The sequence below is a fragment of the Pleurodeles waltl genome, chromosome 2_1 (genome assembly GCF_031143425.1).
Source record: "Pleurodeles waltl isolate 20211129_DDA chromosome 2_1, aPleWal1.hap1.20221129, whole genome shotgun sequence".
NCBI classification, from domain to species: domain Eukaryota; kingdom Metazoa; phylum Chordata; class Amphibia; order Caudata; family Salamandridae; genus Pleurodeles; species Pleurodeles waltl.
In genome coordinates, this window is record NC_090438.1 from 614639508 (window position 1) to 614654534 (window position 15027).

At 39.5% G+C, this 15027-nt stretch overlaps 1 protein-coding gene across 1 annotated transcript in view; it reads right to left on the reverse strand.

The window, feature by feature from the left end:
• VPS41 (VPS41 subunit of HOPS complex) overlaps window positions 1-15027 on the reverse strand; it is a 769622-nt gene that overhangs the window by 541949 nt on the left and 212646 nt on the right. Inside the window, exons 6-7 of the mRNA XM_069215796.1 lie at window positions 3563-3625; window positions 2183-2248 (exon numbers count right to left, since the gene is read on the reverse strand). Of these exons, the coding sequence (XP_069071897.1) occupies window positions 2183-2248; window positions 3563-3625 (129 nt within the window). The remainder of the gene's footprint in view (window positions 1-2182; window positions 2249-3562; window positions 3626-15027) is intronic.

Below are 15027 nucleotides of genomic sequence, written 5' to 3' on the forward strand. Positions count from 1 at the left end.
GCTATTAGATACAACAGGGTTGTTCATTTCATTACAGATACTGTATTGTGGCCGAGAGAGAAAGAGGTCAATAAGTTGTTTCAGAACAGTGGGATTGCCGTAAGCACATGAGGTAGATAACCATGAGAATCTTAGTTATTGTAACAGACTGAGGCCCTCATTATGGTTTCATCAGTGCTGGGGGTCTGCTGACTGCCATATTTGGAGTCGTGCAAGGACTTCCACCCATTTCTGGGCAGAGTCCAACTCCGTCGGCCTGGTCACCAGCACCTCCATGTCATCAAGACTCTGGGGGTGGGGGAGTGAAGGGTGGGGGCAGCATTGGGTGCATCTGTGTGTGAGTGTGTGTGCGCGAATGTGGGTGTCTGAGTGCTAGTGGAGTGTGCAGATGCAGAGAGGGGAGTGTGTGAATATACGTGTGTGTGGAGGGGATGGGGTGTGAATGATTGTGGATGGGGGTGCGTGTGTGAGTGTGGATGGGGGGTGAGTGAGTGTTTGTGGATGGAGGAGGTAGGGGGGTGTCTGTGGGTGCGTGTGTGCATGTGTTCGTGTGAGTGAGCGGGGACAGTGTAGGGGTACCCATGGGGCCCCCGGCACCTCGTCTCTGCAAGCCTTTGCATGACAGTGGAACCGCCATGCAAAAGCCGGCTAATAGGGGACTCGTAATCCCCAGGGCAGTGTTTAAGATTAAGACTGCTGGCACTGCAAAGCTGTCGACCACCAGCAAACTGGCGGTGCCGGCGGTCAGACCATGGCAGCGCCGACATTTTCATAATGTGGAGGCCGGACCACTGCTTTGGCGGTGGTCCAACTGCCACTGCGAGTCTGGCGCTCCTACTGCCACTGCGAGTCTGGCGGTCCTGGGACCGCTAGACTCATAACAAGGGCCTGAGTTTTGAAAATTTGCATTTCTGCCACTTTTTTTTATTTGAGGGGTAAAAGGAAAAAAGCTGAAATAAGAAATTGTGGGGTAAACGGGCCGAGGTCCATTTTCCTTGGCCACGTGAAAGCGATCATTTTGGAGGTGGTGAGTAATAAAATCTGTGATTAGGAGCCTTCGAGACAAAGTAATCTTTGTATAATCTAGGATTCTTTGTTCTTCTGATCTGTCATTCATGTGAAATAATATATACATATCATCAGCATACATTTTCAACTTGAGATTAATTCAATAGCCCATGCCAGTGGAAGCATAGAGGCATTGCACAGGAAAACAGACAAGACTGGCAGAATTTGTAAATCTGTCTGTGCAGTCAGTGGCACTGACTCTCGGTACTAAGATATACCAGTTATAAATAAGCATGTTTCAACTTTTAATAATTTGGTGGTACGACACCCTGCAATTTAGCAAAAATTGTCTTTTGTACATCTTCCAGAAACCTTTTAAGGGAACCCATGAACCTTCACTGGTTTAACCTTAACTGCGAAGATGGTACAGCCTTTTCAAAATGGGCCTTCGCTCTCCCAAGTTGAATTATGCCAAGTCCTTAATATGTTTTATTAAGCTTGGAGAGTGTACTTATGTTACAGTAAAGGTTTTTCAAAGACTCAGACTAAAAGACCACATGAAGGCAGTGAGTGTGCTGAAAGTAAAGTAAGCCAGTCAGATTGCACTTATATAATGTGAAAGGGCACCATAAAATATCACAGATAAATTCTTACTCTTCTGTTTCACAAACAAACACTTACAGAAAAAGAAGCTGTAAATTTCTCGGATCTGCTTGTTCAGCAGTTTGGAAATCAAAAAGAAGGGCTTTGGCTGGGTTTCTTACATGATACTAGGGAGTTCTTCTACACAGCATGCTAGAAATTTCAGGGAACCCTGCTTTCAGGGCTGTATCAATAATTAAGCAAAACTTTGATTAAGGTAGCTTACTTTCAAAGAAAAAATCTTTAGTGGAACATCGCTATGAGATGGTGGTTGAAATTATGGAATGTTTGAATACAGTTTTACAATCGATATCGCTAAGATGCATTGAATTATGAGGATGGGTATATAAGAGTTTCAAATGAAGAATATTTGATTTTATTACATAATTGTAATCATAGTTCAGAATTGTGTGCTATGCCCAAGGTCACCAGGGTTTTAAGATCACACTGGGGGAATTTAATTGAGGTGTAGCTAGATGATAACGCTGAATGTAATTTCAATTTCAGTAATAAAGGTTTACCAAACACATACCTTATTTCCTCCAGTTACAAACTGTTTAAAGCTGGATCGTCCAAATTGAGGATGAACTGCAACAATCTATAATTAGGATAGCAATATTACATAATGTATTATAAATATTCTTATATATCTGTATATATCAGGACACAATTCGATACAATTTATAGGCATAATAGTTAATTGTTACAACACATTCTTGTACCAATTATGTGGGTCACACAATACCACATGTTCTTACCATGAGACTCAATTACACAACAATCTCAGGTACTTTGTAAAGCAGCTCAAAGGAGGTGATATTTAGATAAAATGCCAATGTCCTTCCATTTAACACAGGAGCTAAGTTTGTCACCACCTCCTACCTAACTTGTCTGAGGAGAGTGCGGCATGTAGATTTCAACAAGTCTAGTGGGCAGTGGGTAAGCAGAGCCTTATAAACATATGTCTATATATAAAGAGATATTAAGCAACACTTTGGTTTATGTTTTATATATTTTGACGACATAAAAGATGAAAAAAATATACTGCTGTCAGAAAGTCAATTATTTCTTTAGATTGCTGACTAGTTTATATATTACTTCCACAAGTGGAATCTGATAAGCATTCTTAAACAGTCTAGCTGACACTATTGTTCCTTGAACATTTTCTGGGGTTTTTACATCCACCCCAGATTTGACCTTTAACAAATGTCACTTGTGAGTATGTTTAAAGATTTCAAAAACAGCCAGCAGGAATTTTTGTCTGACATCTTAACTACTGACTTCAATTTATTTGTCTCAGGGTTAATTTACTTTCACTTGTTTAAAGTATTTTTACTTCTAAAAACAGTTCCCTACAATGTGTGTCTTTGTATCTTTTTGGAGGGAACTTAACCAGCGTCTCTGACATTCCCATTGGTGAACACCCCTGAAGTAATCTTAGATGCTTCCTAACCTCTCGCACCAGAAAGAAAAAGGTAACTTGGCAAAGATGATGTGAACTACTCACTCAACTCTTTCCCTAGTTTTAGATTAGAGCCAGAGTTTGCATGACAGATTATTGCTTTCCTTCCATCCATTTCAGTGAGACCGGGGAGGGTATAGCAGTGCATCTTACCACACCCTGTCAGTCTATTTCCTGCACTATTGGAGGCAGCTGCAGGCCACAGGGTGCCGTGTCTGTCTTGCATATAAAGATGCAAAATATGTAGTGGAGCATAATAAAAATAAGGTGGAGCAAAGCCATACATTGTGTTGACAGAAGCTATGTGATGAATGCATCATTGCATGCAACCTTGAATTACATTCACTAAGGAATGGTAATGAGTAGCTGTTCATAATGTTATAACTCGTGGTTAATGCAGAGACCACAGTTGTAAGTATTAAACATAAAATAGAGGTGCAGCTTACATACTTTTATTGGGCAGTCAAAAATTTCATGGAATCCTTCCCTAGAGTACAATCCGAAGACCTGCACCTAAAATGAAACAGAAATAGCATGTTAGCAAGCGCTTCGAATTGTAAATTTCACTTGCTGCAAGAAACTCAGTAGTTTGACTTTAAACAAAAATATTTTTGCATTGTTCACAATGCCTTTTTAAATATTTTCATTCAGCACAATACCACGTGCCATTAGTCTGAAATGCAAGAAAGGAAACATGAAAAGAGCTCAGTAAAACACTATATATTCTAACTTATCATATAGATGAAAATACACAAAGAATTGCTATAGTTGGGCATACAGGAGTTTGTTGTGAATATGATGCATCAGAACTCACCGAGCTACACAAAATGATGAAATTCGACTTTAGATATTAAAGATATTAAACATATGTTGTATTTGGGTCATAATATAATATAAATCATTATGATGGTGTTTTAAACTATTAAGAGTATGCATTGACTGCTAGTGTATAATAATTAGAATTAAATGTTGAAATATATTTAATGTACGTTAGATGCACTATTAATATGTAATTTTGTATTGATGGAAGTTAAAGGTTGATTATTATCGGTCATGTTATTTACTGATCACAGAACATGCTAAATTTTTTTCATCCTTGACAAAGCGTCTGCGTGCCGTGAAGCGCCCTTTGGCTGAGGCTATTTTAGACATGTGGGCAGAGACTGTTCTCAACGTGTGTTCTTGACATATGTTTAAAAAAAAAAAAAAAGATAAACACTACAAATCAGAACCGATCTTTGATTTCAGATACAAACTAATTTGAGAGATCATGTTTTTCTAAATATATGTTTTTAGAAGAAACATTTGAATGTAAATTATGATATATAATGACTGTCTGATAATTATAATGTGATGTGCTCCCTACAAATTGAAACTGATTAATTTACAATTTATCAGTCAGGTTGGTTTACTGAAATAGTGGGTAGCAGCCAGCGCAAGGTCGCTGTCATCCAAGTACCCAATTATACAAAGCTTGCTCTAGTTAGTTTAGGCTGTGATCTGTTCCTCCTTTTTCGTATGGATTTGTTTCTTATGCTGTTCCTGTTGGCAGTACCCAAGATCAGGATAACTTCATTGCTCTATAAATAGAGTAGCCATCTTTGAGGAGCAAACTTATTTGTATTAACGTTTCCTTGCTAGTGTTATGGTTGACTAACAGGATACATATTTCTCTCCCTAATTTAACTTTCTACTGCTACACTATGCATATGTTGGGGTGTACTGCAGCATTGCTTTTTATGTATAAGTGCACTTTGCAAATCTTCACAGTCTAGCAATATATTTCCAAATAGCTGCAAGGGATTGGAAAACTGGTCCATGGAATCATGTCTGCAATGAGTTGATTTACATAATATAATTATTTCTCGTATTTCGCTTTTTAAGCTTGGCATTTGTGAGGGGCCATTTCAATGAGGTATAATATTACTTTTTAGGGGGGCGCATTCAAGATACCAAAAAAGTTTGTTGCGAAGTGCTGCTTCAAGAAACTGATCTTTTAGTGGAAAAACAGGATCACAGTGATGTAACCCAAAATGCTAAATCAAAAGAAATAGCACAGATTCAATGGTCAAACTAGCCATGCGATACCTACATCAGTGCGTACTGTATGAATTAAGGAGGTAGAGGTGAATGAAGCTGCAAAAATGTGATAGGCAGCCCTATATGTTCTTTTAGCTTGCAATAAAATGACGGCTGGCCATAACAGTAGCACTCTGTGTCCAGCGAAAGACCAACCAAAAACTGAAACAAACATTGGCATTGCCAATAAGTTTGGATCATAACGAAGAGGGCCTCTTCAGTTATTGGTGAGTTTAGGCACTCAATAAGTCATTATACTTGCACTTTGTCATTCATCCTTCCACTGACTCATTCTTGTGTTCATCAATTACCAATCCACAATGAAACAGACACACATGCATTACAAATATACAGAAGACATAGCTGCAGGTGCCATTCTTACAATGGTATTGTACATAATGTATTGTTGTTTTAAAGTTCCAACATAGCTGCCATGTTTAGAAGCAATTTCGTGGCCATCTTGGAGCAGAAGAACAATGATACAATAAGCGCAATACCATTCCAAAATGGCTGCTGTGTCAATACTGTACTGGACAGGCATCTTTGAATGTACTGATATATTTATATATATCTATTATAGGAAAAATGTGGGATGGGGGCTGCCCACTCAGGTATCAGGCGTAACCCCCTCATTCCAAAGCTCCAACAATCTTTCTGGCCATCTTGGGCCTACAGAATCCCCTACCCATGGCAAGCAGGAGGACATTTGGATTCTTTTTGCTGTAGGTTTGGCATACTGCCCAGCAGATTGGGGGGAAATCCCAATTTCCTCTCACATGCTATGCTGAATGGGATCAGGATTGAGGACAGCTGGCAAACAAGGGACACTCCTAAAGCAAGACATTTCTCAAAACTAGGCGCCCAGGAGAGTCCACATGTTTTTTTTCTTGCGTGGCTCCCAGTAAATTCTCTTAACCAGAATGCCCTGTAATCCTTAAAATTTGGTAAAAACCAAGCATCGATCAAACCGGGGACCATACAAATTTTGCATGGCCCCTGGTTTATGTTGTTCTTGTTGCAGGCACAAGGTCCAGCAGGAATACTGTTTTTAATCAGGAAAAAATGTGGGAGTTCCTTAGGGGTCCGAATTTTGTGGATCGTTGCAAATTCCAGACCTTTCCCTCACAGCCCGGACACAAATTCAGCAGTTACCCACATTCTCCAAAAGGGTGGTTTTAAATGTCAACAATTTGATACCACCATGTCACATTTTGGGGCACTTCCTGTTGCATGTGAGTGTATCCCGGAATCCTAACAGTAAGGTACATAGGCCCAATACCAATTGAGACCACAAACATTTTTATTTTTCCAGATTACAGTCGGTCTAGAAAATGTGAAAATGGTTTGATGCATGTAAGAAAAAGATCTGTGAGACTAATTTGATACACATGCTACCATTTTCCGCAAGGCTTAGGTTGGTTGTTAAAGATAGAAAATGGAAAAATAATAGATGACAAAGTAGAACTCCAGCAGTGGAGACTAGTGTAGGAACTGCCTGAAGGAGCTGCTCGAAGGTGTGGGATTGAGAGATGTTCAGCACACATTTCCTGGACAGGCATCTACCTCAATAGAACAGAATGAGGAACCATCCCTGACTGACTGGATATTGACCCTTGCACTGCAGTTTGAAAGTGGAGAGATGGTGGAAGATAAGGGCACAGATAAGATTATCCAACTGGGCACATGATTCAGGTTTAACTGGATTAATTGAATTCAGTGGTAAAAATATTACCTTAAAATGAGTGGTCTGTGGGGGCTAACATACCAGCAAATCACCATCTTGTGTTGCAGTGGACAGAGAGGCCAACTTCTTTCTTATACCATAGAGGCATGAATGATGCAAATCAAGTGCCAATTTCTTACATGGACCACTCAACTAAAGACTGCAATGCCTACAGAATATTTATTGGTGTGACAGAAACTTCTTAAATTCGAGTAGATAGACAGTTAGAAGCTTTCCATACACAAGGGCATTATTCAGCTACTAGTGGGAAATGGGGGCGCCAAGCAGTCACAGAATAGGAGGCACCAGAGATAGGATGCAGAGAGGTTTTGGGGATTTAAATGCTGTCATGAGTTGGGGAAGGTTATGTCTGGATGCAGGGGCCCAGAGGGGTCAGGACCACAATGCATGCAAAATCTATAACAGCCAAGGGTTCTAACACATGTAGAGCATAGACAAGGGCCCAGCAGGCAGTACTCATCCTCATCAAGCACCCACCACACATATTTTTTATAATGGACTGTATTTTAGCCCCTTGGCTAAGGAAATAATTTTCAAAAAACAAAATATCTGGCTATGGGAGCCTCAGAGTTTTCACTGCAGAAGATGATCATACGGAAATGTAGTAGGCCAGTCAGTGGTGTATGGAGCTTTTGGTTTTTTAGTAGTTGAAGTACTACACAGCAATTTAGCACAGACCACTATTGCCAGTAGAACAAAGGCCCTGTACAATCAAATGTTATTCTATTAGAGGATTTAAAACTGACCTTGGGTATGCATGGATCAATAATCCTAAGCAGGACATCAAAATGTGTCCACAAGAATGTCATGATTTTAATATCGGCTGTCAAAGAGTTTGTATTTACATCATTGGTTAACAAGGAGGACTGACTCAGGTGAGGCTTGATCCATATAGCAAACAACTGCTGCACATCTGCTTCATAAAATTCCCACTGAAATTATATGCCTAGATTACCACCGCAGGCACTTGCTAGGTTGCCCTCTACAACTGGTAAGTGTTCTGAAATCAGATGAATGATGTGAAAAATACACAATTATTAAGCTTTGTTGTAGTGCTGTATAGACCTCGTACCAGCCTGATTTTAAATCTAACACAGAGTAGGTGCTTTGCAGCAATGTTTTCACTTTTAGGAACCATGAAACCTATATACTTTATTTTGTTGTCAAGACATCGGTTCTGGGGGTTAAGTAGTCTTAAAGAGATAAAAAACAAAAACACCTTAGAGTTACATTCCAAAATGGCAGCTATAGCAGAGGAGGAAGAGATATATACAGAAATGAAACAAAAAATAATGTTTTTTATAAAATGTTTATGATCTGAATATGAAAAAAAATGTTTATCACTCCTGTTTTAGACACATTTTCATAGTTCACTTTATTTGTTTCGGCAATTGCTTGTGGTACATTTGCTGAATGTTGAACATCTGAGAAGAGCATATCAAAAGGGTCATCTATTTGTAGCACAGGTTTTGCAAGTACATGTAAGTTCTGTGGGTAGAGGCTTTAGAAATTCCGTAGGTTTTAGCACTTCATCAATATCTTCTCAACCAAATTCACATAGATCTTTCTCTATATATGCATGATCCAAAACATTTACACATCTTCTGATCAAGAAGAGTGCTCTTTTAATGTGTCCAGGCACAGAATATGACATCGGTGGAAAGTCACCTAGCGGGACTGATCTCTCAAACTCACTGTACCAAAGATCATCAAATGTGTGACAGTCAGAATTCCTTTTCCACACAGGCACAAGGTATTTTTCTACGTCTTTAAAGTCATCTTCTTCCATCTCAGCAAATCCTTATAGGAACTTCACAGGTTCAGGAGTTAAAGCTCCAAGCTTTATTCAAATTTTGCTCACAGTGCCATCACCCATAAGAATATGTGCCTCGATAGGAACACTGAGCATCTCTGAGCCAAGTTTCTTGTAGAGAATATGAAGCAGGATGAAGGCTCTTGTTACCAATCTGGTGGTCCTGGGACCGCCAGACTGACGGTGACGGTCGGACCGCCGCCAAAGCCACGGCCCGGCATCCACATTATGACCGTGACGGAGCCGCCACAGTCCAACCATTGGCACTGCCAGTTTACTGCCGGTGGACAGTCTGGCCGGTCTTAATCTGCCAGGGCAGCGCTGCCCTGGGGATTATGAGTCCCATCTCCGACGGCTTTTGCATGGCGGTTCCACGTCACGCCTTTCACTGCCTGAATTACAGGCAGTGAAAAGCACGATGGGTGCTGTCGCATTACGAGCCGGCATCGATGTTGTGGCCTGTTTCCTGCTGGCCCAGCGGGAAACTCATAATAGGGCCAGTGGGCGGGAAACTGGAGTGGCAGTTTTCCGGCCCAAAGAGTTTGGAGGGCAGCTTTTGACGCGCACTAAACTCATGAGGGCCTCAGTGTCTCTTCTCGTCTGTTCCATAACGTATCCATAACTCTGACAATCCATGACTTATGAACATTGCAACAAATCTAAGTAGCACAATAATAACATGTGTGTCATTTGACTGTGCAATGACTCAATTCAAACAGCCCACTCAAAATGTGGCACAACACAAAGCTAGCTTCCTCCAATTTGTATTGTATTTCCTCAAAGTTATTGAACAATATGGCCATATCTCTTGATTATATCTCTGCAGGCACCAACTCCTCATTGACAATCAGTCCACTTGCAATAATTGGAAATTCAGTGTTCACTGAAGTATCAGTAATGCTTTGGCAAGTTAAAGTCTCCAAGTTCATCTTGTTCAATCTTGATGACCAAAAATGATCAAGTTTCACAGGTATAGGTGTCAAATTTTTGATGCTGGCAAGGTCAATTGTTCCATTTGTAGACATTCATCTGATTCTCTCACATTCTTTGATAGATAGTTCAAGATAACTGTCAAAGATAATATGCAGTTCTTGCAAGATGCACTCTGATTTTGATATCTGTAGAACAGTTTGAACAACCTCCCCGAAGTTATGCATGGATGAAACCTTGATCATTCGCAATTGTGACATATAGTCCACAAGAACAGCAGCTTTCAATGAGGACACCTTCCCAAACTGAAATTCTTCAGGTGAAAGGTTTTTTTCGAGCTCTAGTATGAGTTTGTGCTTCACAGGTTTGGTTGCAAGCATCTCGATCAAGGATTGTGTTTCTTGAAAGAAGGTGATACAACAAAATGTCTTCAATAAATTCACCCCTTTCTTTTGCTACATCCATCTCTCTACGTGCTTGCGAAAGTTGTTTTTTTGTAACCTGTTTTGTAGCGGCTGGTTGGATGAAACTCTTATTATGACAATTAAAGCGTGGAAGTTTACCTTTAGTGATTATGTCAAACAGCTTTTTCTCTTTCAATATAAATATCTCCTGCTTCAGTTCTGTTTATAGTTTTGATCCATGTTCCAGGAGATCAAGTAAATGTGTATTTATATCGTTATCCACATACTGGTTGGTCACAAAGTTGTGTAGTCACACAGGCTCAGTCATTTAAAAGGGGATTCCTTGCTGCTGGCTGAATAAAGAAAGCTGTCAACAGGTTTATTAGAATGTACCCCTCTCTTTCCTACAAGTTCATGGTGAGGAAAGAGGTTCACAATGGTCCATTAATTTTGAATTGATCATCTCTGTGAAAACATTACAAATAGAAAGGACTTCATGGTAAACTAGCTGACACCGAGCAACATATTCATTTTTACTTGTCTGACCAACAATTCCCTTGGAGCTTTTTTGTGATCTCTGGATCGTCATTTCCAGTTTCATGTCTGCAGCCACAGCATTGAAACTTCTCTCTCTGTCTTTCTCTACAAAATGTCTTTGGATGAATTTTATGTAGAAGTATGGTTTTTCCACCTCCAGCTTTTTCACTCTTTCCAAATACAGGGCCCATAGTTTATGCAATCAAATTCACAAAACACAGTAATTAATTACTCCAGAGTTATCATGTGCAACTCCCAATCACCTTCTCTATCAGCATGTACCAGATTTTTCACTAGAGCAATCATGTGTAAAAACCTTTCCCAGTACTTGCAAAGTTCTTACTTTTCTTCACATTCTTTGACAAAATCTACAAAACTTGGTTTCCAGGTTTTCTGATTTTGAACTGAGTGTATTGAATTTTGCCTGGCTTTGAATTATGTCTTTTGAATGAAATGCACCCTGTGCCTTGTTTACTTCTGCGATAAGATATGCATAACCTCATTTGTCATTCTTGTTATAGAAAGCATTCCACTTCAATGTTTCTATAGCCTCAGATATGAGCATACCTTGTGAGGAATGGACATAATGAGTTCAGCTCAATACTGACTGGACAGTTTTGCTTCCAAAGATTTCAGCCTCAAAAAGTGCATTGTCTATTCCACATCCCCTCAGATAGCTTCTTGCACACCGCAACTTTTGTCATGTGGAAAAAGTCCTTCATTAAATAAAGATTTGCAAATTCTACTTGATTGCTCATAGAAATGTTAACTACAATACGGAAAACACCATCATCGTAGAAAATGGGCATGATAGGCTGGTCTTCAAGCTGAGCACGCACATTTTGGAAATTTTTAAGAGCTGTGTATACTGTTGCGTAGTTTGAGACTGGAGATGGTATTATTGGTAAAAACCCAACCTTCCGCAGTGGGACAGTATCCTGGGAGATCAGAGCATGAATTCCAGCCCAAGGAGGAACTGGCTTTTCTTCATCCTTCAGTCCGCACCAAATAGGCGAAATGGACCGCAGCATCAGGTAGAAGAAGATCCATGTCCTCAGCTACTTTCTGGTAAACTGGGACGTGTTGATGGTTTGTAGTGACTTTGCACATGTTGGGAAGCCAGTTGGGTTATAACTTTTCAGCTTCGTTTGTTTATGCCTACAGCTGACACAGGTTGTTTTTCAGCAGCTTCTTCATTGGTACAGTCTTGAAAAAGCACTATGGCCACATCATGTGTGCTGAATGTTCCAGACAAATAAGAGCGGTCTTCAAAATCAAAATTATCAAGAGCAGCAACTGTAAATCCTTTCCTGGTAAAGTGACTTGGAAGTCGTGTGCTGCCGGATTCACAAGATTTTACAGCATGAGCTGCTAACAAGTTCCTGCTCCATATTATGTTTTTAGAACTTGTTGAGACACCAATCCTATTCATTGAATTGATTGGCTCTCTACTTTTGCACTTGTCATAGATTGCATGGGGGGTCATCATGTGTAGCGGAGTTTCCTTTTTGCAGTGATGTTCTTCATAAAACATGATTCTGAAAAGACAGTACATTTGTACAGCATAAGCTTTTTGGTTCACGGGACTTCCACGTCTTCATTTATATCTTCAAAGCCATCATCAATGTTGTCGACTTCTGTTCCGAACTAAAGAACAGTTTTGCTTTGCTGATTTTAAACAATGATGTAAAAAACCTTGAGACAATATCAGGCATTCTTGTTGACTTCCATGATTTGCAGAGTTCTAGGGCATCACAAAATTTGTCATTTTGTCCAAAATCTAAATCTTTCAAGACGTTTCTTAAAATGGTCACTGCTGATTTTACTGTATTCTGTAATCTTATTTGGCAGTAAGAACTTCAGGAGTCAAATCAGCTGAGGACACTCTAAGTGGCTTATTCTTTTTGTTAGACTGACAAAAAGTTTATTTTCATTATTACAGATCAGTACAGTTTAATCTACAGTCACCATTATTTCTCTGATCTCAACCCGTAGGCAGCACACAAGAGTGGCTTTAAAACTTAATTTACTTTTTCAAAAGAGTGCACACTTAACTGAAGGCTGGTGGTTACAATGCTGCTGGGAGCTCACTGTACATTCATATTTTCGAACGTATGCATCCATGCAGTTTAGATGGGCATACAAATCTGCTGCAAACACATTCACTTTACTATTTAGATCAGCTACTTGGCTAAAAACTTCATCTTAGAAGAAACTAGCTGCAGGTAAAAACATGTTTGCCCTTTGAGACTCACATACTCTGTACTTTGTTCTTTCATCAATCCCTTTGGCCCTTGTTCTGGCTAAACCACAGATAACACATTGAAGACCCTCTGCTTTCTGATCAGTTGTTGGAGGTGGACAAGGGGTAGCCATCTACCGTCTAAGTGGACGGGCATTGGGTTTGGATGTCATCGCTTTCTCAGAAGACTCAGATTCTTGTTGTGATTCACTGGTTTCTGCTATTTTTTGATGAATTTTTTCCAGGCTTTTTTCCATTATACACAATGTGCAGCACTTGTTGTTACAATGATAAAATATTTGATCCTATTCACCCATCAGTTTCAATCTTTTGTGAACTTCATCTTGCCGCATTTTTGCACCATCTCAAACTCTCTTCTGTCTAGCTGCAGTTGATGTTAGCTTTTCTTTTGGAATAGTTTGGCATATGACACATTTTTATTTGTTGAAGGAGTCCTCAGATATGGTAATTAGCAACACTCTGTCAGGAGGTAAAGATCTTCTGCTACCACCTGCTTCGGCTCATGTTTACGAATTTGATTCCATGGAAAACCTGAAACAAAACCAATAGTAATATAATTTACCAGTATAATGGCTAAAGCACATCATTATAGAGCCGCTATTTTGAAAATGGTGGAATGGTCGCTCTGAGGAGTTATTTTCAGTCTCTATAAGACTATGTGACATCCAAAACCTATGTTTTGACACCAAAATGAAGTATATAGGTCTCTGAAAAATTACATCATCACTGCAACACATCTGCCATTTTTAAAAATGTCGTCCAGAAGAAAAAAACAAATCGGCTCACATTAGCAATGTCTCCCAGAGCTAAATTACTTCTCTAATGATACAAAAACACAAATCAAATATGAAAATCTCTGGAGAACAATTCTTTGATGGAGGTATATCAAAGGGCCAGGACTATCTCCATTAGGCTTTTCCTCACTGCCAACTGAATCCTCTTTGATTCTTGATCTTCAATATTTATGTTACAAAGAGGAGTTGAAGCAAAACGTGGTAGCTTTTGAGACAAAGTGGAAGCACAAGGTCTTCATGCATCTGGTCTAGAATCTGACTCCTCAGATGTGGGAATAATTTTTGCTGGTATAACCAAGATGTCATGCGGGTTTCCAAAACCGTGTATTGAATTCCCCATTTCCAGCAATGACTGAATAAAATATATATCACTCTGTTTAGAACAATTTAAATTAGATTCAGATTTAGTCCTGACTGGAAAACCTTTGGACAAAGTTAGTGCTTTTTCATTATCTGGGTGCATGATTTTCCAAACTGGCACTTGTGTTAAGCATAGAAAAGTACCTTAAGTCGTCCTTGATTAAGAGGAAAGAAAGTGCTCTATTTTAGTTCCTAATATGAATGGTCTTGTATAGTTGAGACTGTGACTGTTTACCCGACTGAGACTGTTGGCCTATGTGGCACAACTATGGGGAGATGTTCTGCTTGATGGAAAAGATTTCTGTGGACAGTGGTGGGCATGCCCTATCTGCCCTGGAAAACTATTATGAGCGCTGAACGAGGGGCCACTTCTATCCCTAGGAAACATATAACGAGATCCTGCCATATTTGACTAAAGCTCTGCTGAAATTAATTTGGCTCACTCTTTAGAAAGGTCTTGTGCACGTTACTGCATGAATTACAGTGTCAATTTATTTCAAAAAGTGCACAGTTAGTTAAACCCACTACAAATTCCCAAGGTTTGTCTAGTTAAATATATAGCACAGATTTTAAAAACAAACAATAAAACCAAGTACTGATTTATTACAATGGCAAGTTCTGTAGCCGGTACACACTAATAATGCTAGAAATAACTGTACCTATCTATATAATCTATTTACTGACCACCTAATATAAACTAAAGTGCCAATGCGTGCCAATATGGGCTCTTTTCCAGCAGACTTTCGAAGCACAACTAGTAAGACTAAAGTGGCTGAATATATCAATTGGATCTCTTTGCTTTCCTACTAATAGAACTAAAGTGTTAATAACTACAAAAGTGACAGTGTGTGTCTTTTTCAGCAGACGTTCAAAACACAAACGAGTAACTAATAACTGGATAATCGTATCGTATAGGTGCTTTATTGTTAAATTTGCAGGAGCAAAAGTGACAGTGCTGATCTATTTAGATTCTTTTCTGGCAAGCTATCTT